The 27,774-nt window shown below is 40.6% G+C and overlaps 1 protein-coding gene across 1 annotated transcript in view; it reads right to left on the bottom strand.

Annotated features, from left to right (window-relative positions):
• Window positions 1–27,774, bottom strand: part of igsf9bb (immunoglobulin superfamily, member 9Bb) — a 113,287-nt gene that overhangs the window by 16,426 nt on the left and 69,087 nt on the right. The window contains exons 6-16 of the mRNA XM_029519620.1: window positions 22,431–22,572; window positions 17,849–17,994; window positions 14,310–14,452; window positions 13,954–14,094; window positions 13,727–13,843; window positions 13,045–13,195; window positions 11,227–11,338; window positions 8,843–9,018; window positions 6,808–7,034; window positions 3,366–3,450; window positions 34–198 (exon numbers count right to left, since the gene is read on the bottom strand). Coding sequence (XP_029375480.1) covers window positions 34–198; window positions 3,366–3,450; window positions 6,808–7,034; window positions 8,843–9,018; window positions 11,227–11,338; window positions 13,045–13,195; window positions 13,727–13,843; window positions 13,954–14,094; window positions 14,310–14,452; window positions 17,849–17,994; window positions 22,431–22,572 — 1,605 coding nt within the window. The remainder of the gene's footprint in view (window positions 1–33; window positions 199–3,365; window positions 3,451–6,807; window positions 7,035–8,842; window positions 9,019–11,226; window positions 11,339–13,044; window positions 13,196–13,726; window positions 13,844–13,953; window positions 14,095–14,309; window positions 14,453–17,848; window positions 17,995–22,430; window positions 22,573–27,774) is intronic.

Genomic DNA, 27,774 nt, shown 5'->3' with positions numbered 1-27,774 from the left:
TCAGCGACTGTGGAGGCAGGACTTTGCCATCACCTCTTTTCCTCTTGAGCTTCCGCCGGCGCTGTTTGTTGACAAAGCAGGCGGCCATCGTGCTGAAGAGGACAGCCGCTGCCAGGAAACAGATGGTGGCTACAATGCCAGCCACCACAGGCCGAGCCAGTCCACGCTCCTCCACCACCTCTGGAGGAGGGAAAAAGTCTGTGACATGAGTACAGAGGCAGTCAGCCATGTCCAGGTGGGGACAGAGCAGTTTACATTTAGACATACAATATGGCTACAGAGGTGGTGTACCCAGACATATACCCAGAAGTATAAAAAACTGCAAAGAAACAAATGTGAAACACTCCATTTCTAATATGCACGTCTTAAGATTAACATTAATGTCAACACTCATTTTCTAGCTTGTAAATAGGAGGGGATATTTATTGAGAGATTAATGTGTGACTGGGTGTTGATTTTCCCCAGTAAGGAAACTCTGTGCTCTGACTAGGCAACTTTTTAATGATGTCAGTCCATTTCCTCACCTGTCTCATGGAAAATAAGAAGCTCTCTCTAGTCCAAATTCAAATATACAAGAGCTGACCTTTATAACTGCAGGTGACTTTGTAGTCGGCCTTTCCTCAGGGTAAATGCATTGATAACTTAGCTCAGTGTGAGCTTTCCCCCCAACTTTCCTTGCAAGCAACTCTTTTTGTACTTTATAAATTATCATTTGCATTTTGCTGTGGTGAACTTACAACACTAGAGTACACCCTGCACTCTAAAGCCTGCTCTGCCTGATCCCACCAGTATTCGAACTCCTTTGATTATCGTCTTATTTGGAATTTATTATTATGCTCAATTGTAAAATAATTACGATCTAGTTCTGTCATAAACTTAGAGAAATCTTCTTCCTCAAGCAGATAAATCCAAGTATCGGAGAATTCTTGCTTGCAGAATAGCAGTCTATTTAACCCAAATCTAGGTAAAAAAAAAAAAAAAAAAGCAATGAGAAGCATAACTGATTGGTTTACATAAAGGCATCGATGAAGGTCTCTGAAGTACATTGAGAAAGAGAAGGGCATAAAACTACTTACTTTTATGTACTTACTGTAAATTATATATTTTTACTTAAATGCGCTTCAACGTGGCACAGCAGACAGTAGATAGGAGCAATAAATTCACTTCTTTCTCTTAAAATTCTAGGCAAGTCAAGATTTCTGTTGTTTTGAAGCCCCAAATTGGGAATTTGTCTAACAGCTACCTTGGTTTGTGAAGCCAGAAGAAATCGTTTTTAGAAGGAAGATGGGGCTGTGAGTGGTTGTTGGTCTCTGTCTGTCTCTGTGCGTTGGTGATCTGTCCGGGGTTTACCCCACCCTCACCCTCACCCAATGTGAGCTTGGATTGACAACAGCATCCCCCACAACCTGGAATGAATGAATGAATGTAACAGATCGAATGCATGTTTAGGTTTACTTCTCAGCCAGAGTCTTTAATAAGGTCTGTTTCTATCGTGTAGAGCAGGGCCCTTTCCTCGGCCCCTGATCACTTAAAAAATAATACAAATGGGTTGTTGAAAACATAAATAATCTTAAGAATGTTGATTAACTTTCCTTCTGATATTAAGATCATTGTGATAAGGAAGTTTAATGTTAATGTCAGCTTGCTTTTTTCAGCAAAAAGCTTCAGCACAAAAATGAATGGCATAGAGCTGATTTCCACCAGAAAAGTTAAAATGAATAAACAATCAAATAGACCTGGGAGTTATCTTTCCTCAGTACAAAAAAATAATCATTAATTCATTCATCTTCTACTGCTTATCTGTTTACAGGTTGCTGGGGTTGCTGGAGCCAATCCCTGCTCACATTGGGCAAAGGCAGTGTACACCCTGGACAGGTCACCAGTTAACTGTTTAATTGTTGCCTTTAAATTAAGAGGAGCCCTGAGGAGGTTTTATTTGTCTGTTTGACAACATTCAACATTGAACAACAAATGACATAGAGTCCTCTCCAGTTCAGTTTAGTAGGGTAAATGCTGCAGTGTTATATTCTAATGCTGTACTTTATGACACAGTGAGCTTCAGCTTCTTAGGGTCAGAGATGCATCAGCAGCAGAATCGTCTGGAACAGTTGTGCATTAACAACAATGAAAACTCAGCGTCAGCCTACTTTACATCCTGCTGCAGAGCTATAAGCCTCCATCATGAGATCTGCCCTCACTTATCAGCTCAGGGGCTGTTCCAGTGTCATACATGGTGACAAATCACTCAGTGAGGAATGGAGGGCACCTCGTGTCAGTGCTTGTTATAAACTAGTTAGAAAGCTTAACGTGGTGCTGGGCAGAATGATATGGCAATAACCCTAACCCTATAGCAAATTTCTATATACAGTAAAATAATCACATTATTAACTTGCTTACTGACAGAATGAACATTAATTCGTTCATCTTCTACCGCTTATTTGCTTCCAGGTCATGGGGTGCTAGAGCCAATTCCAGCCAAAGTCCCGGGCAGGGGGCGGGGTACACCCTGGACAGGTCGTCAGTCCATCACAGAGACAACACACAGAGACAGACAGAGACCAACAACCACTCACACTCACACTCAGACCTACGGACAATTTAGAGTTTACCCAAACATTTTACTCAATTTACCCAAACATGCATGCCTTGTGCAGTTCTCTTGTCGTGGGGTAAGAGCACCAACCACTATGCTACCATGCTGCTGACAGAATGAACAGAGAAAGCTAATACCAGTGAGCAGCCTTTGATCACCAGCTTCACCAGTGGGAGGCAGCAGAAGACTTCCAGATTTCTGAAGGTCCTTCAGCAAACCTCTCCATAAATGCTCCCAGCAGCTCTTACCGAGTGATGTGTACTCAGTGACCTCGGAAGGTGGGGGGTGGGGTGTGTGTGTGTGTGTGGGGGGGGGGGGGGGCGGGGTGCATCATTTTGATGGGTTTAATTTCAGATTCACAACAGAGTAGACTCTGTTTTGAGACCCAATAACAACTACAGCTTCAAAGCTGATTTGTCTTTATTTAGCACAGAGCAGCCCAATGAAAATTTGAAGTAGACAGGCAGGAGGATGATGTCATATGTTTCAGGATGTGTGCATATAAAGATAGCTTAAATTTAATAATGCTGAGTGAGCAGAATGTAAAGTTGGAGATGCTATGTATGCAATACATCCACAGCTCAGAAGGGTTCAGATAGCCTGAGGTCATGGATGCCTATTACAGCCAGAGGTTGTCAGGATGAATCTGAATTCATGGCAACTAAGCAGAATGTCTGTCTTTTCTTCTTTCAGCCTCATGTGTTTACAAATCAGCCATTACAGGTTTGTGCTTTTGTAACTGATGACCACAGATTGTGACGTGATATCTCACCTGTACTGGACACGCCTACCACATTGCTGGGCTCACTGATCATGTCGTCCATGATGGCCATGACTCTGAATTCGTACCAGGCCTCCTGGAGACAGAGGAGCAGAGAGGCGAAACAACAATTTACGGGCAGCATCACCATTGGCTCATCTGAGTTTGATAAGCCTGGGAAATGACTGGACAGGGAGGTGACACAGAACACTAATAGCATTATGGGAAATGTACAATACAGATTTTCCTGGAAATCTTGAAAATCTAAACTTCTCCTGCTTACTTTAGTTAGTTTCTATTATCTTTAGTAAATCTCTGTAATGTTAGGTAGGTGTAATGAAGTCCGAGTAGGAGTAGTAAGTAAAAAGGAGTGTGCTTTTAATGAATATCCCTCGAACTTCACACATCAGAATCTGCCTTCAACAGTAGTATAAATCTTCATGTGTCTCCAGAGAGAACTGTGTGACATCTAATAACTGTGATATCACTAGAATCGGTCAACTGAGTCTGAACAAAAAAAAAAAAAAAAAATGGAGCTGTGCAGCTCAAAAGAAGCAAGTTTACCAGACTGCTCTTTATCTGGCTAGCAGCATCAGGCTAAATCAAAGCTATAATTCTAAATAAGGTCAGTTTTAATCATCAGCCCCCGATGAAGAAATAAATGAAAATAAATAAAAATAGAGACAGATTTATAGATAGATTAATTTTTTACCTATTTCGGGTAACCACAGTAAGTAAGCTCTGTGACTTGCATGACTGACTTCAGTTTTTACGTTGTATGCCCTGCTTGTTGCTACCCTCACCATATATCCAGGTCTGGGACCAGCACAAGCTTACAGTGTTGGTGGTTTGTGTTGTGGCTGGGGTTTGAAACTGTCAGTCTGTCCTTTCCAACATAATATTCCCTGTCACTTCAAAACAAAAACAAAACAAAACAAACAAACAAAAAAAAAAAAAAGACAACCTAACTGGCATCAAGGCATAGTGTCAAACTGAAAGATAGTCCTGTAGTCTTGTGGCAGATGAGTTTAACTTGGTGCATGATTGATGAAATAGATATTAACAATTAATATAAGATAATACAATTTCAACTTAGCGATGTGTGATAAAATCATATATTGTCCCACCCAAAATTGAAGTGGCATATCAGTGGAGTATTTAGTGGAGTGGAGTGGACATTTATTAAAAATGTAATTTTTTTTTTATTATTTTCACTGATTTAACCACTTTGTAAAAGCAATTGAGCGTAATGGCTTTTTAACATATTAAAATCATGACAATAATGTGAGATAACAAGGAGAATATGTAAGAGAGTGGAGTACATGACAAGAATCTAAATAGAAAATGAATGAGGTGATGATGTGAATAACATAATAAAAGATTAATGTGGCTAAGATGGATAAATCACCTATGAATAGGTCATTATGAAAAGACACATTAAGCCTTTTACAATATGGTTTTCATTGATGTAGCGTTTGCTGTGTTCTCCACAGAGCAGACAAGGCCACACAGAGAGATAACAATAGTCATAATAATATATTTTATTTATAAAGCACTTTTAATTGCAATGGGGGTGGGGTGTTCAGTCAGCATGTTGCTCAAGGACACTTTAGCAGGGTTTAACACCTGCTTAGCTGCAACCACTTGAAATGAACCTCATGATGCATATGCCTAGGAATGAGATAATCGGTTTCAGAAGAGAAATAGTGAAGTGTGTCATAGCATCATTGCACCAAAGGCCTACTTTCACTCAGTCTCGCACATGATGACAACTACATGAAGGAGCACTCCTGGTGAAATGACCTTAAGTGATACTGTCAGAGATTTATAGCAGAAACATTATACAAGCGAGGAGCTACATGTGTGTGTGAATGTGATGAGAGAGTTGAAGAGAAGCATATGTGAGTGTGTGTGGGTGTCTGCTGTGCAATGGAAGAAAAGATGAAAGCATCTGCATTGAGTTGAAAGTGGTGGATAGATTAAAGAAAGAAGCTTAAACATGTCAAAGGACGAGAATTAGCCGACACGGGTGAGATGTGAGATGCTGAAAAAGAAGCATTGTGTCAGAACTCATGAATATAGCATATGTTTATGTTCTTTTTCTGTGGTAAGAATGGCTCTAAGAAAAGTCCACTGTATTCATGAATTACACAGAGACAGTGTTGAATCTTACAGTCCAGCCGTGGGGTCAGTGTATGTAGGTGTTCTGCACACTACATGTGAAATACATACAAGAGTTTCAGTGCTACACAATGAAACCCACAGAGATGCTCAGAAAGTGAGCCGTCAGCGTGCACAGTTACTATGACAACCAAAGTAGAAACGGCAGCACAAAAATACATATGCAGAATCTGATCTGGGTGGATGTGGAGTATTAACATCCCTACCCCAAACCAACATCCAGGGTAGATGAAATGAAGCAGTATATGTAATGGATGGATGATTGTTATGTCATGTGCCATAAGTAATAACAGGAGTCTGCCAAGTGGTGACAGAACTGATGGGTAATCATGATCTGTTACACACTTAAACCTGACTATATTTGGCCCTTTTTGGCCCTGTAGACCTTATTTTCTTTGTGCTAATGTCCAGTTCATTTTGTGTCTGTGTGTGTTGCTGTGTGTGGCCTCATGAGCTGACTGTTCAGCTTTTCTCTACACACCATGGACTGTCTATAAATGTGGAGGTAGACTCTGGGCTGAAGAGCCTTAAATCCTCATTCTATCAAAATGATCATCACGTGACAAATCCATGAATTCATTTGTTCATCTTGTACCGCTTATCTGTCACAGGGGGTGCTGGAGCTAATCCCAGCTCACACTGGGCGAGGATGGGGTACACCCTGGACAGGTCACAAGTCCATCACGGGGTCAACACAACAGGCAAACTCCACACAAAAAGGTCCCACACCTGGGAACCAAACCCACGATCTTCTTGTTGTGGGGCAACAGCAGTAACCACTATGCTGCCGTGCTAACTGGCCACTTTCATCTTTGTGTCCAAATATGATTTCGTCTGGTTTCAGAAAACCAAGATGGCCAAGTGACAAACAAACTCAAACACAAAAAACTCACAAACCACTTGGTGATGTCAAGGTGGGTTGATACTTGTTCCACATCTGATGGGCCAGTTTGGTGGTTTTGCCCTTTGGGATTTCTGTTTGCCAGTCACTCATAATTCCGAATAAAAGATTCTGCTGCTCTTATATGTTAATTTTGTAAGGAGTTGCATTTCCCAAACTCATATAATGGAGGTGACATGTTGTGTTGATGCAGAGTCAGAATGGAACAAACAATGAATTTAGTATTGTGTGGTTCGTGAAACTGTGGAGTTGTATAATATCTTCAGAGAATTGAAAAGTGTGTTTAATCCAACACTATGTCCCAGATGTGTCTGGATCAGGCAGATGTAAGTCTTGTGTGATGAAATTCACAGTCCCTACCCTGTCTTTTACCTGGATCAGGTCTCGAGCGAGGAGCTCTGTTTCCCCAGCAGGAATGCTATCGTCTAGAACCTCCCATCGCTCCCCGAGACGAAACTCCATGACATAATGCTGGATAGGTGCAGTGTGATTGGCAGGTGGGATCCAGGTGAGCAGGACTCCCTGCTGCGTGCGATTGGCTGTGAGGCACCGTGGTGGAGTAAGCAGCACCAATGGTTCAGGGGTACTTATAGGAAATACTGGAAGAGCAATCAGAATTGAGAGGGCGTGTGAGTTAAGGCTTCAACAGCATGATAAAAGGGAGTCAGCCCTCCTTCTTACTTTGACACTGACAAGAATCTCTAACTGTGACGAAATGTGATTAAGTTTTTATACGAAATGCATCTTGAACATGCATAAAACTCACACCTCATCTCTGAATCCCTGCATCTTTTAAGATTGTTTCATAAACATTTCATCTTGCTCGCTCATATCCCGGCTCTGACTATCCTGACAGTCCACTTCTGGCCAACATGCTGCCATCCAATCTGCTCATCATCCTGCTTGGATATGCTGAGGTTCATCCCCACTTTCAGAAATGCCATATGAGGACTGAGCTCACTCTGTATTTTCTGACCACATATTAGTAAATGCATGTAGATTAAGCCCATAAAGATGTGTCAGGATATCTGACTTGCAAATGAAGGGTGCTGTCTTTTCACACAGCCCCTGGCCTGGATGCTCTGTCTGCTCTTTTCTGCTTTTTCCTGAAACAGAAGGTGATGCTAGTTATCCCAGTTTTCAGCATGTCACCTATCTTTAAATAATGATTTGTGACAGCCTCTTTTGCATTTAACAAACATCTCTGTTTCTCACTACTGTATGGAATTACATAATGCATAATGATTCAACCAAACTTCAGTTTAAGTGTTTACAAGATGGCCCCTATAGTGCAATTTCAGATAATCACCAATAAAGGTATTCACCTTATCTGTGATAGTATAAACTGCTCTGTCTAAAAACTGAGTTGGCTGTTGATTTTATGCTACATTCTGCATGTCACAAGAAAAAAAAAAGCTGGCTGTTTGGTTTGTCTTTCTCTGCACACTTTATCAAATACAGTTTTGTAGAGGAGCAACAAAGCAACAATCTGTGCCCGAGATAATATAAAATCTTACTAAATAAAAGCAAATTTTTCTACAAGATGCTAGAAATGTTTCCATAGAGCTTCTTTTTTCTTTTTGTTTGAAACAAAACAATCATAACTTTGTCAATTTGAATCACTGTAGCACATAGTTTTGCTAATACTAAATACAATTATGGACAACCATGGTCTGTAGCTTTAAATATACAAAATACTATCATATTATAGAATGCATTATTATTCATAAAATAACAAATAAAATAATATTGATTTATATCTATAAATACTTTAGCCTGATTAAAGATTTTATAATTTTATGAGCTGAAGCATATTAGGCCAGAAAATGTTCTCTAAAATATTCACTCATCATTATTTACTAACTAGTGGCTAATAGGAGAGTTAACAAAATCTATGATTCAGAACCAGAATCCATCTGCTCAATCCTCCTTCCTTAGGGGAATGAATGTTTGGCATTTTTGTCTTTCCTGTGATATTTCCTGACTGAACACCTGCAGACATGAAAATGAGAGGTTCTGAAACATCTACAATATGCTCAACAGCTTAATCCTTAAGTCTGTGAAACATCACAAGTGCAGCTCTCACACAGAGTGTGTTATTTGGATTTTCCGAGGGAAATGCTGGAACTGATGGCACGAAACGTGTCAGACTTCATTTACAAAAAAGAAATGCAGCACTAATCTGATCCAGAGCCTGAGGTCCATCAAAAAAGTATTATTCAAATGTCATCATAAAACATATTGCACAAGTAGAATTTTTTTAATGCAAATTGCAAGCATTTCTCACAGTTCACAAGGTTTAATATCAGCACACACACCCAAAAAGACTGTAATGTGAAAAAAGTTTTCTGCACTGTTCTATTCCTGGATCCCCCTGTCCTGCTAGAGCAGCAGTGAGTGCACTCACCTAATGTGTTCACAGTGACAACCTCGCTGAAGGGGCCTGTGCCGAGCTTGTTTTGGGCCAGGACACTGAATTGGTATGTTGTCTCTGGTTCCAAACCAGGCACCAGCATCCAGTCATGGCCTCCAGGCACGGGTATGGAAAGCCAGTCATGTGGACCTAAATGCTCCCTCTTCAGCCTGTTGTGGTGTCAGGATGAAACGCGAGAGGACAGACAGGAAAGATTCAGATGATACATACATCAGGATGTGGGGAGGAAGACAATAGAGTTAAGTGCTTTACTTTGGTTTTAGATTGAGATAAAAGTTAACTTCGTGTTGATGATGCATAAAAAAATCCTTTCTCAACATCATCATCATGGTTGTCTCTCTGATCTTACAATCAAAATTTAACATTTCCGTCATGAATCTTGACCATTCACTTCATTCACACCACTTCTGTGACTTGATGGTTGTAAGCCCATGCTGCACTCAACTTTGCAGTTTGCCCATGCCATCCTGCATTCAGCCACGACTGCAGCTGACCACTAGATACAAAAGGAAACTGCTCATGCAACATCTTCAACAAATGTACTCTAAGTGCATAGGTTGACACTCTCAGGCAGATGTTTCTTTAACCTTGGATATTACATATGTTGCAAGCTATTTGTTGTGCAACCATCATTGTAAGGTATTGAGAACTGGAATCTTGGAAAAACCTGCATCATAGAGTTACACATGTAAAAAACAGAACAAAGTTCAAAATGTCAATGTGATTGAGCAAAATGCCCTAATCTCAGATCTCAGGTATTTCCGGATAAAGACATAATATGTCATCAGATTGTTGTCAATTGTTATTTCCATAAGCGTGGTGGAGCATGTTTGACATGAGAACAAACAAATGAAAGTGCAGCATTACTGCATCACAGCATAGTATTAAGCATGTATTCTCTTTCTAAACATTACTATATTACTTTGTATCTGCCCATAACAGCTTGAAACTTGCATTTTGGTTAGAGTTTGCAGTCCATCATTGCTTCTGCTAAAATGTTTTGGAGCAAGTTTTTCTGAAGAAGTGAAAATATGGTGAACAAAAAGGAAAAGTCTTGGAAACCTAATGCCAGAAATAATGTCAGGAAATATGGGCAACAGAAATGGTATAGCCAAGCATTGATAAATTAAGTTACATTTGCATATGTTGAAGTTTGCGCAGTTAAGAGTGTTTCTTTAAGGTCTTTTGTTTTGAGCATATCTTGGTTACACTAACACAGTTCCACTGATTGTGTCTGTGTGCTATACAAAACACGGGTCAGGCTTACTACACTGCTTATGGTGAATATTATTATGCTTCCTTACATGATACTGCTGAACAGTGCTCCCTCTGAAATGTTTGATAGCTGAGACACTCTGCAATAACAAAGTGTAGCATGTGTCACAATTTACTTTAAAAGTCTTTTCAATCTTTTATGTTGTTGCAGGGACAGACATTAATCAATCATCCACAGCAAGAAACCAAAGCTTAAAGTTGAAATCTTCTTTAGAGTAACAGCAGGACAATGGAGTCATGATTCACTTGAGAATGGCACTTAGATTGATGCAATCCAAAGCTGCTCTGCTCTGATACTCAATGATGCTCATACTCTTTGCTGTCAGTATGAGCATCATTAATTAAAGCTGCTGTCTGCTTAGTTCTTTGTTTTTTTGGGGGGATTTGTTCTGGACTGGATTTCCCTAAATGGCTTAATAAACTTGATATGATACAATAATGGGCGTCTGGCTTAAATTAACCTGTGGATTAGTTCAGGACATCTCAGTATATAAATATTGCATTTATTATAATGGACATTGTCACCTCACACCGCAGCACTGTTAAGCTCACATGATTGATTGATAATATCTGCTCTGTTTAAGTGGTATCGTTTGTGCCACTGAACAATGCACACATGTGATACTTGTATCACACACAATAAAAGACCTGCAGTGACCCTAACTCCTAGTTCCCATTGTAACTGAGGTGTGTGGAGCCTTCCTGTGTTGTTTGATTCCATCTTAACACTGCCTTTACTTTTATTCTTTTTAAACAGTTTTGCTGTTTAAAATTGCTTATAATTGTGTGCACCAGCTATGGACAAGCAGCAGCAAAGCAACAGCAACATCAACAGCAGCAGCAGGACAGAGAACTTAGGGTTATGTTCAGTGTTGTTGCAACTGATTTTCTTCCAAAAATCCAAAGTTTAGAGATGAAGAACTCACTCACAATAGACCGCCATGCGTTTCCATCTCTACGCTTTCGCAACTTTTCTGAACACAACCCTGAAAAAGACATTTCGAAGAAACAAGACAGAAAGTACTGGAAGAAGAAAAAGCATGAAAGCAAAGCATGCTGGGATGACTCACACATAGCCATACCAGACTGAGAATGTCTGTTGGAACCCGCCATCATAGCCCGCCTCCCAGGACACATTGGCCCAGGTTGAGGATGCCACCGCGTGGACGCTGGTGGGGGCGTGGGGGCTTGTGCCTGCAGGGAGAGAGGTGTTGTTAAAAGGGCACATTAGTCACCAATTATCCCTTCTGTGGTGCAGTACATTCATTTTATTTGTCAAAAAAAATTACTGCAGGCCAACACTGAATCCCAAAATATATTTTTTCAGCAGTCAGCAAACAAAAGCAATATTTAAGTGTAGGGAAAAAAAGCAGATATAAACAGTAGTTAAGATGTAATCTTTCCAAAAAAAAAAAAAAAAAGATTTTTATGGAAAAGTTCTTAGTAAGCAAACACATGCATATATATAAAGATATAGTTATATTCACTTCCATTGTTTAGGTGACGTACTTGAAACGAAGCCACAGGATACCAATTAGAAGACAGTTCAATACAGTTCTTACACTGCTCTGATGTAAGTGGCTCACATCCAGAGAGGAAGTACAGTGGTCAGTGACAGAGCAGCTCACTGCATTCATCAGAAGCATGCCAATATTTCAAACCATTTCATACCTAATGCATGCTCAATGGTTTCCCTCCAGCACAGCTTTCAGTGTTTAGTTATTGTGTTTGCAGCATCCTGGGGCAGCAGAGAGGTTGTCTACAAAGTGTCTACTAACACTTCTGTTCCCTTTGAAAACCCTACTTGTGGTTCAAAAGTATCCACCATCCAACATTTTCATGCTTCATGTAATTTCATTCATGCAACAGCTGTTACTGCTGAAGACTATCAAACACGTGATTAGTTGGTTTATTATACATATTAAGCTGTGCAGCTCACCTCGAGGTTCATAAGTAAAATGAACGACACCTCCAAAGCCCAAAGGTTAACCTGTATCTAAATTAGCATTTGTAAACAGAGATTTAAAACCAAGCTCTGCTGTACCTACACCAATTGTCATGTGTGAGGTCATGAAGAAATAAAATTCCACAAAACCAAAACTGGTTCTTTTTGTATCATAGTGGGTAATTGCATACAATATGTTAATTAGTAAGCTTATCACTAATGCAGAAGAGTGGTACTGATCCTCTTATCTAACTCATTAAATTGTTGGACTGCTGCTTTAAAAAATAAAAGGCTATCCTAGTTTCTACAGGTTATGAAGCAGTGCAAAGTGAAGGGCTCTACATTTGGCCCAGAGACCAAAGTATGAATCATTTCCATCTTAAACCACTGAAGCTCCAGGGTCACCATAGAACTGATGACATGTGCTGTGTTGCAGCCCATCCAAAGTGGCACCACTGTAATATAAACACTACTTCCTGTCTGGTCTGCATCTCCAAACCAGGAGTCAATTCAGCAACAAGGCAGAAAGTTAAAAAGGAACAGTTAGATCATTTTCTCTGCACACCTACATCCTGGTTCTGTACCAATCACTGAACAAACTGGGTTATGCACTCAAGAGATTGGGTACACAATTCACTTGAGAGGAGAGTCAGCACGAGATGAAGACTATGGAGCATTTCATACCACCTTCATTTTCAGGGTGCAAGATTCATTAAAAAAAAAAACCCTTCATAATATCACAGACTCAGTAGTAACAGTTTCAGCTTTTATGAGCCTGTGTTTGAAATCATGGAGCCATTTTTAAAATTGCTGTGCCGTGAGAGAATAGAAAGGCGGACTGGGGAAGAAGAGAAATGGTCAATTACAGCACTGACCCAATAAATACACTGTGCTATAGCATACAGCATGTATATGCATTTATATGCGCATATGCATCCAAGTGCGTGTTCTGTACCTATGACTTGGACGTGCGTGCTGGCAGTGATGCTCGTGGCAACATTGGTGGCAACACACTCCCACTCCCCGTGGTCCTCCTTGGTGAGTGACTTGAACTGTAGGCTGCCTCGGGGCAGAACATTGTGCTTACTTTTACTGGGCTTCCCTACCTGCAGTCAAACCAGGCAAGGAGAGACGGAGTCAGCCAAAGACAGAAAGGCAGAGGAAGGTGCACCATCTGCTTCCACATGCATTGAAAGATGCACAACTTTGAATAAATGCACAAGACACACAAAGAGCTTACAAGCCGCTAAAAGGTAACAAATCTCAGACCTAACAGGAACATCACTTCAAATATATAATTGAATGATCTAATTACATGGTATGATGGGTTCTGAGTTTCTTAAGCGGGAGACAAAAACAATGGCTAGTCACACACTAGTCAATGAACAAGCTTAATTGTGCCTCATAATCAAGCAAACAACTGAGGGAATCTAATATGTCTGCTGATTGTGTATTTTATAGACATCATTAAAATGTGATTAAAATGGCATACAGAGGTTTGAGAAATTGAAATGTAAAACACATGGACGTGAACATGAAACAATAAATATTACCCAGTGTGATACTGAATGTTTGGTGAAGACATTACAGACAAGGGAGGTGGAGTGTAGTGTTCTGAAATGGGGGAAGGGTCTAACCTTCCTCCATGTGATGTTGGGAAAGGGGTCTCCCTCCGCCTCACAGGGGATAACCAGCTCTCTCCCAGCCTCCTGCCTGTACTCCCCTCCAGGAACCACTGAGAATTTGGGAGGGTCCTGCCCAGAGTGAAACAGAACAAAGCGGGGTTAGGGTCAGTAAAGTCACCAAACATAAACCTTTGTCTGGATGAAACTGAGTTTTTTCAGTACTGTGACGGTACACATACCTTTAGCACCAGGGGAGCGGGAGGGGACCATCCCATGGAACCCAGGGCATTGTAAGGCATGCAGGTGTAGGTGCCGAGGGAGTCCTCTGTCACCTCTGCCACACGGATGCTCCCGTCGTCCATTTGGCTCCAGCCAGGGTACTGCAGATAGATGGGTCATGAACAGTATATAAAGAAGAGGGAAGCTTTGTTTCTGGCCACCTTTTTCTCCTACGACTAACTCTTTTGGAAATGGATGAAAGAATGAGAAAAAGAGGAGGGAAACATAGAACCAGATGTGTGCTGCTGCTCTTGTTTCCGGTCTTAGCTGAGGTATTATGAACAGAACTAGAGCCGCCGCACTGATACAAGTTCACCTTTTCTATCCGGAGAGGGAGGCCATCTTTCTTCCACTTAACCAGAGTAACAGGGGGACTGGCATCAACAGGACAGCGAATGAAGCCAGGCAGACCAATGGCCACATAGATGACGGGTGGCATGTTTATCACACGGGCAGGATCTGGAGAGAAAAACCTAGTGGTGAAAACTTCTCTCTGCAGCTTTGGAAGGTCTGGTGGCTGGTGATTATAATAGCTGTATAGAGAAGACTGGGACATCACAGTTTATGGGAACTGGACTCGTCATAAAACAACAAATGAATTTTTGTGGAGCACAGCTGATCGAAGAGCAGCATTTGCATATTCACGTGTTTGTAGAGACACAAAAGAACTCCAAGCACATTAGGTTTACTTGTTGACTGAGATCAAATGAGCAGCATGGTGCACACGATGTAGAGTAAGAATGATATAACATGACCAAATCTCACTATGACCTCTAATATGTATGACACATTGTACACCATCTCTCTATGATCAGCAGTGTGACATTGTGATCAGCTCAGAGATACATGTTAAAAACACTGTTAAGGTATTTGAAAAAGCATTTGAACTTTTTTTTACATTGATCAGCCACAGCATTATAACCACTGACAAGTGAATAACATTGATGATTTGGTTGCCATGTCACTTGTCGGTGGGTGGGTATATTAAACAGCAGGTGAACATTTAGTCCTAAAGTTGATGAGATGAAGCAGAAATGTGTGAAATTAGTGTGATGATGTGAGAGACTTTGACAAGAACCAAACTGTGATGTGTAGATGGCTGAGTCAGAGCATTTCCAACAACGCAGAAATGTGGGACGATCCCAGACCATGACATACCAGAGGTGATCCAAGGAAGGGAAACCAATGAAGTACAGGGTCAGCGGTCAAGGAACAATGATGGTGGCCAGCTGAGAAGGCTGACTGTATGGTCTGATCCAACAGAAGTGTATTGTTTTGCTTTCTTACTTTCCCTTTCTTAGATAGAACTATTTTTGCCTGTTGTTTCCACAAGTTTACAGTCTATGCAAAGCTAAGAACCATCTGTGTGTGTGATAGACAGGCGACTTGTCCAAGGACCTGGGCTCTCACTCAATGGTGGCTGGTATTGACTTTACCCCTTCCCCTGGGACTGTCTAGGGATAAATTGTATAGCTTAAGGATGGCTGGATGCGACTGCTGTCATATTTAGTTAGAGACATTACATCATACAGACTGTCCTCACCTCAATCAGTCTAATCAGATCATGTCTGATGTGTTTTATTAGTATATTTACTCCACATTACTCATGCTCTCACATTTTTTCATCTACACTTTAAGACTTAAATCCTTTTAATTTAATTTGAAACACAGGCACACAGGAAAAAGCCCATACATCTATCCATCTGGTAGAGGGAAAAGAAGGAGGAGGAAAAATTGGAGAAGCTTAAATTTCTCCTTCTTAAATCTGAAATTCTGAGGAGGGAAGAGAACAGCATGACGCCTAAACCAGGTCAAGGAGGAGAGCTTCAAAGCCGGCACTGACTGATAAGGAAGAGAAATGGTCTTAGTGAGAAGGGGAGGAGGAAGAGGAGGGGGAGGAGGAGGAGGGGTGGGTGCTACCAGCAGAGCAATAGAGGAGGGACAAGTGAGGCTGAGCATGAGCGTGGGAAAGTGGACAGGTGAGAGTGAGAGAGAGAGAGAGATGTGATTGGATGACGTAAGGTAGAGTGTAGCTGGTGGAAGAGGCAGGAAGTTGAGGTGGTATGACTGAGAATGCACTAAAACAGACATTCACGCTGGAGGGATGAGAGTAAGGGAGTGAGGGAATGAAATGGGGATAGAGGACAACTGTGGACCTTAGCTGCTGTCCTCACCACTTGGCCTGGCAGTGTTTAGCCACAAAAAGCCCAAAAGAAGGCTGTCACCAGCACCACAGACAGGAGTATCTGCCAAGTTTCTAAATATAGCCCTCAGACAGCGCTATCGCTCACGACACCCTGGTTCACACTGCAAGATGCTTTAGGGAAGTTATTCACTGGCAAACACTTCAGGGAAAAAGACAAGGGAAGGACGGAGAGAGAATGAAAGTGTGGGAGAGCGATTGTGTGAAAAAAAATGGAAATGAACAAATGGAAAAGAGCGGATGTCGAGGGCTGAGGAAAGAAGGGATGAAGAGAGACAGGAAGAGGGAACCAAAGGAAAACACGAGGAGGAATAGGGCGCTCTGCAGTCTGCCAGAGAAAAGTCCCTGCTCTTTCAGCAGTGATGTAATCCCCTCCTGCTCATGTCTCCCTCCCTCCCTCATTCTCACAACTGATGCTGCCTTCCTCCGTTCATCACACACACAAGCACACGCTCAAACACACACACACACTGTCCACACATCCCAATGTAAAGCCATCAAAGGAGGCAGGAAAGTGAGGGAATGCAAAATGTCTGTTGCCTTGACTACTGCCAGTGGCCGGTCACCGGTTGACGATGCTAGAATCTCAAAATAGTCCTGATCCAAATAACAGTCAGCTGCTTCTCTGAGGTGACAGACTCATGCTTCTACAGCTGGGAGTGACTGAAGGAGGGAAGCAGCGAGCAATGATGCCAACAGAGAGAAGGAGGATTGGAGACGTGTTGCTGTGCAGGTGAATGCATACACCACTGTCGACAAAGAAGAAATAAAGAGAGGAGACAAGCATGACAAACAGAAGAGTGTTTTTGAGATGGCCAACATATGTTGAGCAGGATTAGGTGTTATGATTACAGCCTGGAAACTGGTTCACATCAGTCCACATCAGCACACAGCAGAGGCAGACATGGTCTCTGCATGAGCAGTGTCTAATTCAACAGGAAGCAATGAGAAATTAAATCACTGGAAAGAACTTGGATGGTTAAAACTGGTGCCATCTGTCAAGGTAGTTTGATAGTTGTTGTTGATAGTTGTTTGATTCACTTTCATTTAGAGAATACGTACAGCAGAACCCTCCAATAAGAAGCCTTCAGTGGTACAAGATGTCCATGAATAGAAACCTCAGACCTGCTCATGTTTATTTTGAAGTCCAATCTTTCTAATATTGTCAGAGAACAGAGAAAAGTAGCAAAAATATCAGTCATCTTTTTCTTTAATTTCATTCTTGCCAGTTTGATTGTATATATTTCAAATGTATTAGTTTTCCACAATTTTCTAGAAGCCACAATACTCTCAGAGTGGCATGATAGTGCTGTAATTACTGTCGTCTCACAACATGAGGTTCTGGGTTAGAAACCTTTTCTGTGTGGAATTTGAATATTTTCCCTGTGCCTATGTGGACTCCTTCTGGGTTCTGACACAGACTAAATAAGCTGTTTTGGTGAGAGTGAATGGTTGTTTGTCTCTATATATCAGCCCTGTGGCAGGCTGACAACCTGTCAAGGCTGGACCCCGCCCCTCTCATTGGGTCAGCTGGAATTGGCTGCATGTCCCAGGAAAATTAGGTATAAATAATAACAGCACTCAGTTGGCTTGAGTAAATCAAAGCCTATAATGAGGAATATTTTTGAGAAAAAAAAGTGCAGGACACTCACATTGCACTATTAGGTAGGCCGAGGCAGTCGGTGGTCGGCCCAAGCTGTTGCTAGGAGCACAGGTGTATTTCCCAGCATCCTCTGGTTTGACTTGGGCAATGATGAGAGAACCATCGATGAGAATACTGACTCTGCGCTTCAGGTCACTGTGAGGGTGGAGATAAGTGAAACATCAGTATGAGAGTTTCCTCAAACCTGTTTGATCTGATGTCATGTCACTGGGAAGATCTGGACATATTTTTAAAATGAAATTTCAAAAAGGGTATGAAATACTTTCCATCTTACACAGAGACTCGAGCCTCAGGTTTGTGTGTGTCTTTCTTATGACAAGAATTTTTCTGAGAAAATATTTCAAAAACAACATTTTCTGTCATCTTTTGGAGAATATTTATTAAAGATGTACACACAGTGCCACTGCTTCATGACACAATACTCCTCTGAAGATGATGACAATATGTTTGACTAGTGCCACAATTTCTTACTCATTTTTGCTCACATATCAGTGGAGCTGTAGTTCTGACTTTCATGAGTGATGCTCAACCTGATTCATGATGCAGAGCAGAGTGGCTGGTTGGTGAGTTCACTGTTTATTAGTTACTGTCACAGTCCAAAAGATATGTTGTATCTATTGCTTTCTTTAGTTTATGTAGAGTGTTGGTATAGGAGGAACATTATTTCATTCTAATTCCACAACAAGGCATGATAAAATGACAATGAAGGACATCGGAATCTGAAACTACTGGAATTTGCCAGAGTATGGGAAATTAATTGATGGAAATACCAACAAGAACTTTGCCACTATTCAGACCCCATCTAGCTTGCTAGAGCTAGCAAGCTAGATGGTGCTCGAGCACAGCACGAGAAGGGGGGATCACAGAGATGCTGGTTCAGATTTGGCACAGTGCCTACATAGTTTTCAGAAACTATATATATCTTCGATATCCTATTTTTCTCATACAAAAAAGGTTTATCCTCATTGGAAGATCTGGAGGGGTGAAAGCAATCAACATTTAAAGAGGTTTTGAGACTGTCACTGTTATTATTATATATTGTTATTCTGGAATATAAGTGTGCTGTTTTAAGTTAGAGTTTTCATACATTAGACTTGATGATCCTGACATACTGAAGTTCCCAGGGGTGTTTCCCTTTCTCCTTGTGTCTCCACTGTTATCCTCTTATGTTTCCTGTCTTGCCTGTCTCTCTCTGTCATTCCCTCCAGCTCCTCTCTAGTTCCCCTCCACCCATCAGTATTTCAACTCAGGCTCCACAGTCACTCTTTGCCCAGGTACCTCAGTGTACCTGGTTGGTAACGTCTAGGTCTCTGGTTTTGTGTGTTTCCTGATGACCCACTCACCACCGACCTGCAACCCTGCCAACTGTTTGGCCTTGTGGTCTCCATTCCTGACCCTCTGCTCCACCATCCGTCAGCTGCCCTCTCCCAGTCTTAAAAGTATTTGCATTTAACTCATTCTAATGTCAGCACAATGGTATTGTCCTGTTTTTTGGTCTATGGAGATCTAATCGGTTACAACACTCTGTTTGTATTTGGGGCTGGAACAAGTTGTGAGCCTGGAGTTCTGGGTGTGCTGACTGGTGACCACACACGTGCCAAAATCTGGGCAACTTGTATTTTGAATAGGCAATGTTGTTGCTGTGAATATTCTTGTTGCGTGGCAGTGCTTCTGCATAATGAAGGCACTATAATTTTGAATTCATTTGTGATTTATTTTTTTTTTGACAAGGGCAATGTTTTATCTAACTATAGCATTTAATCTTCACACTGGAATCATTAAAAAATAAAACGGCCCCCAGAGTTAAATTCAACACTTTTTCTGAGCTTTTCACTTTCACTTAGATTCTAAATGAAACCCTTTTTCATGGTCAAATTGGTCAAAGAATTACAGAAAACACAAACATTGACAAAGCAATTAAAAAAAGAGTGCATGTCCCTTCAGATGGACATTTGTGAATATAAGTGTTTCAGACATGGGTGGCACAGTTGTGAAGTGATTTGCACTGCTGCATCACCCCAACAAGGTTCTACTGTAGGTTGAGTTGCACGATCTCTGTCTGTGTTGGTTCCCTCTCACTCCAAAGATGGGTTAATTAGTGACTTTAAAGTGACAGGTGTCCAGACTATGGACTACCAGACTATGACATAGTCTGAACACCACAACAGAAACAAGCACAAATATTTTGTCAGGCTTAAAATGGCAAAAGCAGTAATAATGGAGAAAATCCCTCTATTTGTGCCACGAATGCAGACTAGTTGGGCTCAACCTTGTCAATTCTATGGTCCTCCAAAACTGCACTGAAGTAGACAATGATGTGATGCATTGTGAATGTGCATCATATACTTAGGTTAACTTCAAGCTTTGGTGGCTGTGGGGAATTGTATCGTTAAGTGGAATGGACAAGTACATTGTCTCTGTCTGAACAGCTGCCAAACGTCAACAGTAGAAATGTCAGTGCCCATGGCCACAGAGGGAGATGTGCCTACTGACAAACATCTCTGGAGATCCATCAAACACGATGAGTGATGTAGTTGATTTACTTTAAATAAAACAGTACTTCAATTGTGGAGATGTTTGTCTGTCTTAAAGGTCTACACAGTCTAAGGTACACCATGCAGTCTTCGATTCTAAATCTGGCATAGGTTCTATATTAATACAATCAAAGAGTCAAAGGTCCACAGAGAAATGCACAGAGAAATTTTCTTTTCTGATTGGCTGGCTGACCTGTTACCAGAACTACAGAGAGAAGATGTAAAATTACACAGAAATGGTTTAGGTTCTTTGGACCACAGAATTTAACCCTTCTGAGTCACTGCTGGCTGGCTGGCTGGTGCTTCCAAATCAAAAGACAGATTTAAGATGATGTATCTAAAGTATGGACTATATACCAGTTTTGTGTTAAGTGTGTTAATAGGGCAAGTAAAACCAGACATAGGATAGATAATTTACGCAATGCTTTTTCCCAAATATTGTCATCATGTTTGGTGCAGTAAAAACAGGCTATTCTGCCTGCAAGCAGAAAGAGACATTGTAAGAAAAATGCACAACATCAACTAATCAAAAAATTATATGGCAACACGCAGCATTTGGTGGCTGAAGGAATGATATTGGGAAAGGAGAGACAGTGATATCAATAGCGAGTTTTGAGATAATAATAGTAATTTAGCATAATAGTAATAATAGTAATAATAGCATCTTCTTATGACACATGACTGATTTGTGAGTAGCTGGAAGTAAATGCCTGAGGTATTGCCTGTATTTTAATGTAAACATGTTTGTAGTTTCCTCTTATATGTTTTGGTTTAGTTTGATTTAGGTCTAATGATTAATACAGTATGTCAAAATGAAAAAATAAGTCACACATAAAATGACACCAAACAAGGCAAGGCAAACAGTTTATAAGGTAAAATCAAAAGTAGTTAATAACAGTCAATTATGCCCTAGACCCCAGAGAGTTAAAATCCAATCCTTTAACTCTATTGACCTCTAGCAGTTGCCATTCATGTGACTGTGGCTGAATGTAGCTTGATTCTGATCAGGGCTGAAACTGAGTAGATTAAAAAACTTAATTACAAAATTGAGGAAACTTTTTCTTGAATCAAAGCTTTGTTTAGCTCATGGGACTCACCATACGATACACTCTGCTTGTGTTTCACATGGATGGTTACTAATGATGATCAGCATTTTCAAATTCAGAGGTGCGATCATAGATAAAATGGAGAAAAGCCAAGAAATAACAGAAGACAGAAAATGTCAAAGGTGTGGGATCATTTCAAGTTGCAGAAAAATCGCAATGCTGTGCAATACAGCCACTGTAAAATGGAACCTGCAAACCACAACACCACCTCCAACGATGCAGCTCTTAAACCAAAAGCAATCATGTCAACAGTGCTGAGTCGACACAATGCAATGTAAAATTTCTTATCCTTTGTTTTTTTTTTAACATGCCTGTTTAAAAAGGTAAAAAACTACTCATTTGATTATTCAATTAATCATTGAACTATTCCAAAAGACAATTACAAAAATAATCAAAAGCTGCAGCCCTTGGTCATTTCTAGCCTTTCAACAGTTTTATTGTCTTTGAGTCAAAGAGACAAACAGAGCATATGTTGATCTTGATTAGGGCAATAAGATTTAATCTCCTCTCTTCTTGTCTGATCTTGGGACACTGCAACTTTAAAGTTAATCTGACAACATTCAGTTCAGATTTAGGCGTGACTCAACACTAAACCAGACTGGGGTTTTTATATCATAATGACTCTGATAATGCACGTTGAATATAACACGCTCATGTCACTGAATCGCAACTGAGGAACAGGAACATGAACGAGCTGAGCCACTGAACACAAGTCAATGAAGACAAACTTATTGAGGTTGAAAGAATTATCTTTTTGCCCTGACTCTCAGTGTAAATACAGTCTAACCTAGCTTGTTAGTGTGTCAGAAAAAAACAGAATGTTTCATTAAACAGCAACACAACACAGGAGTCTTAAGAGTGGTTGGTGAAGTGTCAGAACATACAGGCGATGTGGTATGACAGACAATAATGAGCCCGATCATAACTTTACTTCTTGAAGAAGACGTTGTCCTCTTCCCAGAACCAGGAGTAAGTCAGGTTGCGAGGATAGGCCTCAGCCTGGCAGGTGAAGAAGGCATCCTGCGAGATGTTCACTGTAATGTTCTCCGGGGGTGACACAATGAATGGTGGGCCTGGTTGAGAAAAACAGAAAAACAGTCAGTTTAAAAACGGGAACGGATGGGCAGTGATTTTTAGCATAACTCTGACTATCACGTTCTTTGGGACAGAGGAGATTTTTACTATTTGAATAATTTAAGTATTTTGTTTTCTGAGAAATGATACCAGTACTGTTGAAGAAAACTGTATATTTAATTTTTCTGTTTACACATTAAGGAAGCTCTTCTGAAAATAAACAAAAGCGAGTGCATGCATTCTCTGAGGGTTGGCTCTGGCTATGGAAATGCCCATGGTGGGTAAGTCAGATAAGGGAGGCTTGGATTTTGTTGATTTGTGCAACACAGGGGGCTATGATTGGTTATAATTTCAGAAAGTAAGCATAAACTAATTTTGTTGGCTAAGCAAATGATAGAAATGCAGTGAAGTACTCAAGTAAATGTACTTTAGTAAATGTGTGACTGTCCACCCCTGCCTATACCTGAACCATAAAATTACAATTATAATTGTTAACATTTTTGTATTAAAAGTCCACACGTCATATAACTTTGATAATGTATATCGTGATGTTTGGCCTGGAACCAATCAAGTTATTAGTCGCAAGTTAACCCAAACCTGCATGTCTTTGGATGGTGGGAGGAAACCCACGCAGGCACGGCGAGAACATGCAAACTCTGTCAATGTCACTGTCAACCTCTGCAACCTTCTTAATGCGGGCCAACAATGCTAACGACTATGCTGCCGTGCTGCCCCTGCTCTTTGCAAAAACATTCAATATATACCTTTGTGTCAGATTATAACACCTACATGACGATTTGTCCACAAGTAAAAATAAGTCAGTGTGACACCATTCCAGAGGTCTCCTCTCAAAGTGGGACACTCAACCACGTCATACAAATACACAACACAGGAATTAGTAACCACAATAGACAATGGTCATGTATCCTATTTATGGCCACTCTGTTTAGACATAGGGATCAACACCTGTCCATCTATTTTGAATTCTTTGTTAGAAATGTCACAGACCCCAAAGCCACAACACATACTTATTTTTCACTCAGTGTGGGATTATGAAAATGTATTGAGTGATAGTTGCTGTGCTCGATGGATAATCCTTCTACTACCCATGGATAAATTTATACCCTGATCCTTGATTTGCAGTTATTTCCTACCTCTTACTGTTACCATATCTGTAACAATGTGAATTTGGCCTGAATCTGAATCTCAGGTACTTGACACACACTAGGTGCTGTGTTTATCAGAGACCACCACTACACATACAAGTGTGAGAATAGAACATACTGGACAGCAGTGGCAGCTATAAAAGACATGAGCTTTGATTTGAATGTGTCCAGTCCTGTAAGTCAAGATAAAGGTGTGCATACTTAACTGTCAAGCTGTACAGCAGCTTACACAGTAGGAAAACCAGCATAATTAAGAAGATGGCAACACATGAGTCTGATGAAAAGGGAGCATATATCAATGGACCTGAAGGCCATGGAGCTCTTTCTCTGAGCTGCTTGATTGATCAGAGAGAAAAAATTGAATGAATGAAGTTCAAAGAAGTTGAAAAGATTCAACAAGACAGAGGAAGACAAATGGTGCAAAAGAAGAAGACAAAAGACACCCAGGCTGAGGAGACACAAGGAGAAGGCAGAAAAGTTTATTAGACCAAAACAAGAAAGAGGGGAAAGACCCCTTCCTGTTTGTAAGGGATCATCAATCATCAATTTGATCTTTAGAATTATGACTTGACATAATTCCTGGCTAGAAAGTGAAAGTGCAAACTGTAAATCCATTCCTTTTCTTTAGATAAAGGGTTGAGTAATTAAAAAAAAAAAAAAAAAAAAAGCGCTGCAGACAGCTACACACAGCTACACACAGCTACATCCTTCTGCGGCCTGCTGCTGACAGCTACATACAGCTACAGTCTGCTGCAGACATCTAACAGACAGCTAAAACCAGCTGCAGACAGCTACAGCCTGCTGCAGATAGTTAGAGACATCTACAGCTAGCTGCAGACAGCTTGAGCCTGCTATTGCCAGCTGCAGAGTAGCCACAATATGACCTAATTTTATTCTTGTTTATAACCAAACCACAGCTCTCCTTGAGACTGTGCATCATCCAGTTAGGATGACTATGAGGAATAGTGGAAACAGAATAGTATCCGTCAGCAGCTTAGCTACTTTCTTTGGCATCCATGTCATCTGAACCTCATATAATAGAACAGATATAAACACAGACACGCTGCAAAGCTGGTACTTCATGATCTTTGAACTCAATACTTTCTCCTGGCGATGGATTCACACACATCTCTGCATTTGTCCTCATATCTTGTGTTTTATTCATAACACACTAATACACGAACACACATGCACAGCTGAGCTGAGCCAGTATTGCAACGATAAACTGCTAATCCCATATGCTCGTCCTGATCTGTAGCCCACAGCCTGATCCTTTAACAGGCAGAGCGCTACCATCTGCCAGCCCCTTAGCAGGACAACCAGGACTAGGCCTGTGCTGGATGACTGTGTTGTCGGTGTTTGTGTGTGTGTGTCTGTGTGCCAACCCACTATATTTGGGACCAGCTGAGTGGTAGAGATTTGTTGGCACTGTAGTCTCTTAGCTGATCTGCTGCTCAGTGTCTTTCCAGGAGGGCCTCTATTAATCTGTCTCCCCTGTAAATTATACACGACGGGTCAAACAAGCACTCTGGCTCAGTCCTGGCTTTGTACTCTGCCGCAAAGAGAAATATGTGAACATATTTGCTTTATGCTCTGAGATGAATGAAGGTAGAATATGCGGCAGACCTGAAAAGCTTTTATCTAGCTCTGATATGATCAAAGTCACTTGACAAAAGTGATATTCATGCTTTGGAATAAGTTCAGGAAAAGTCCTTCACATGAAGCTAGCGGTATGGTAGTCCATAATTCTTCTTTTACACACAGTCACACACACTTGCAAATCTTATGGTCTTCAGCAACTCAAAGAAAATTTCAGTTTTAAATCAAAAATGTAGTGTGAAAGCATGACAATCCGAATCTGATCTGACAAAAAAATGTCACATATTGCTGGAACAGGAAAAGTTAGACACTCACTGAAGCTCAGACTTAGGTTAATCTCTCAGGCAGCTTTAGGTCGCAAAGTTGAATTTTGAGAAGTTCTTTTTTCTGTGTGCATTCAAATACCCATACACATGATTGGATTATAAGAGATACTGCATGTAAACTCTGTGTCTGAAAAATTACCCCCCCCCCCCCAAAAAAAAAGAAAAAAAAAAAGAACAAAGTTTTAACTAAAAAGAAAAGCCTTAAATTCTGCCTGATGACCAACAGGAGTAACTCCACTGGTAGGAATGAGAAGTGTAATTTTGCTACCTTGCGAAAAACAAAAGTTTGGTAAGATTTTTGCATATATCTTTTATTTAATTGTGCAGAAAACCAGGTCACATTCAAGTCTCAGCCCCACTTTCAATGTCAGATGTCAGTGTTTTCTTGCCATCACAAAAACCTTAGTTTAAACCCTTAGTTGCAGGGTCGTGACCCCACAATGCGAAAATGGATAAGGAATAGAAAATGATTGACTAGGTGAATGAATGATACATTTTGAGTAAGTATGGCCATTTTCCCATAGACTTCAATTCAGCATTGGCTTCCCTTTTAACACTCTGCGTCTGTATCTACTCTGGAGTAGACTCTGAAGTAACCTTAATCTTTGTTCAGAACAGGATGTGTTTGATTTCTTATTACAGCTGTTGCATTTGATGGGAAGAGACAACTGTCTGATTTCCTGAAGCTGGTGGGAGTCAGTAGCAGGATTTCAGTTTTCTGTAATAATGTAAGAACCTGTGTACTACTTTGTTGGCTTCACACAAGAATGATGGGAATCAGTCAAGAAGGAATGTAGTGAATGTGTCTCAGTTAGCCGTTGAGCCTCGGATTAGATGAGGTCACTACCTCTTCGGCTGTCTTTCAATGACATGACCTGGAATACTGTGTTTGCTGCTCTATCACTCATCCTCTTGGGCGAGACACGTGTGGCTGTTCAGATTGCTTCCCTCTGGTAGGCGCTCTGTTCGTAAAAACCACCAGACTTAACCCCCTAACCCTAACCCTAACCCAACTGTCAACCTCATGAACATTTGCACATTACTGCACTATTATACCACTACAAATATTTTTAATTTCAATGTATATTCAACATATATATATTGAAATAAAAAAAACAAAAAAAAAACCATATATATATATATATATATATTATTTATTTTTGTCTTTCCCTTGTCCAAGATTAAACCACTGGAGTCAAATTCCCAGTATGTTTACACATACCTAGCAATAAAACTATTTCTAATTCTGATTCTGATGTCTTATACTGTGTTTACTTTTAATTTGTGAAAGAGAACTTTGAGTACTGATGTGGCACATCGTGCAGGATAAATGATTAATTTTCTGAGTGTGTCTTCATTTTTTCAGTGGAGCATAGACTGATACAGACAGATTGCATTAGTTCCAAATGCTGACATTTCATTTCAAGCTGGGGGCAAAAAGATTACCATTCTTTGGATTGTTTCTTTTCTTTCTTTGGGCCTCTATGAATAATAAGCTGCTTGAATGTACAAATTTAACTGTCGATCATCTTAAATGTTCCTCATGTAAAAAAGACACTTCTCTGGTCAATAAACTCATTTTAGCTTTCTAATCCCATAATATTGTAGCATTCACGTGGGTGCGATTATATAATTCAGGGAGCAGCAAGACAATATCACGTTGATTGTGACTGTGCTGCAACAGCAGGAAGAAGATACATTCAGTTTCAACACTTTTTATACGATCCTGATAAACTTCTACAGTTTCACTTATTTTAGCCACAATAGCAGCGTGACTCAAGGCATCTGATTGGTCCAGACTGAAATATCACTGCAATTACTGGATGGATTACCATGAGACAGCGTACAGATATCCATGATCCCTTTGTGATCCCATGACTTCAGCTCGGCTGCCATTGTGAAGTTCACGTTTGCATTTAAGAGCGAACTGTCTCAACAACAATTCGATAGCCTGACTCATGTCTCCCTCAGGATGAACTGGAATAACTTGTTCAGTTGAGTTTGGCATTTTTATCTGCACTGTTCTTTGTGTTGGGAGCTGATGAGCTAAACACCACCTTGATAATAATATGACCAGGGTACTATGCTCATGTTAGATTTTAGCTGAAAC

This window comes from Echeneis naucrates, chromosome 14, assembly GCF_900963305.1.
Source record: "Echeneis naucrates chromosome 14, fEcheNa1.1, whole genome shotgun sequence".
NCBI classification, from domain to species: Eukaryota; Metazoa; Chordata; class Actinopteri; order Carangiformes; family Echeneidae; genus Echeneis; species Echeneis naucrates.
Note: the sequence above shows the minus strand (reverse complement) of the source record. Positions and strands in the feature narration are given on the sequence as shown.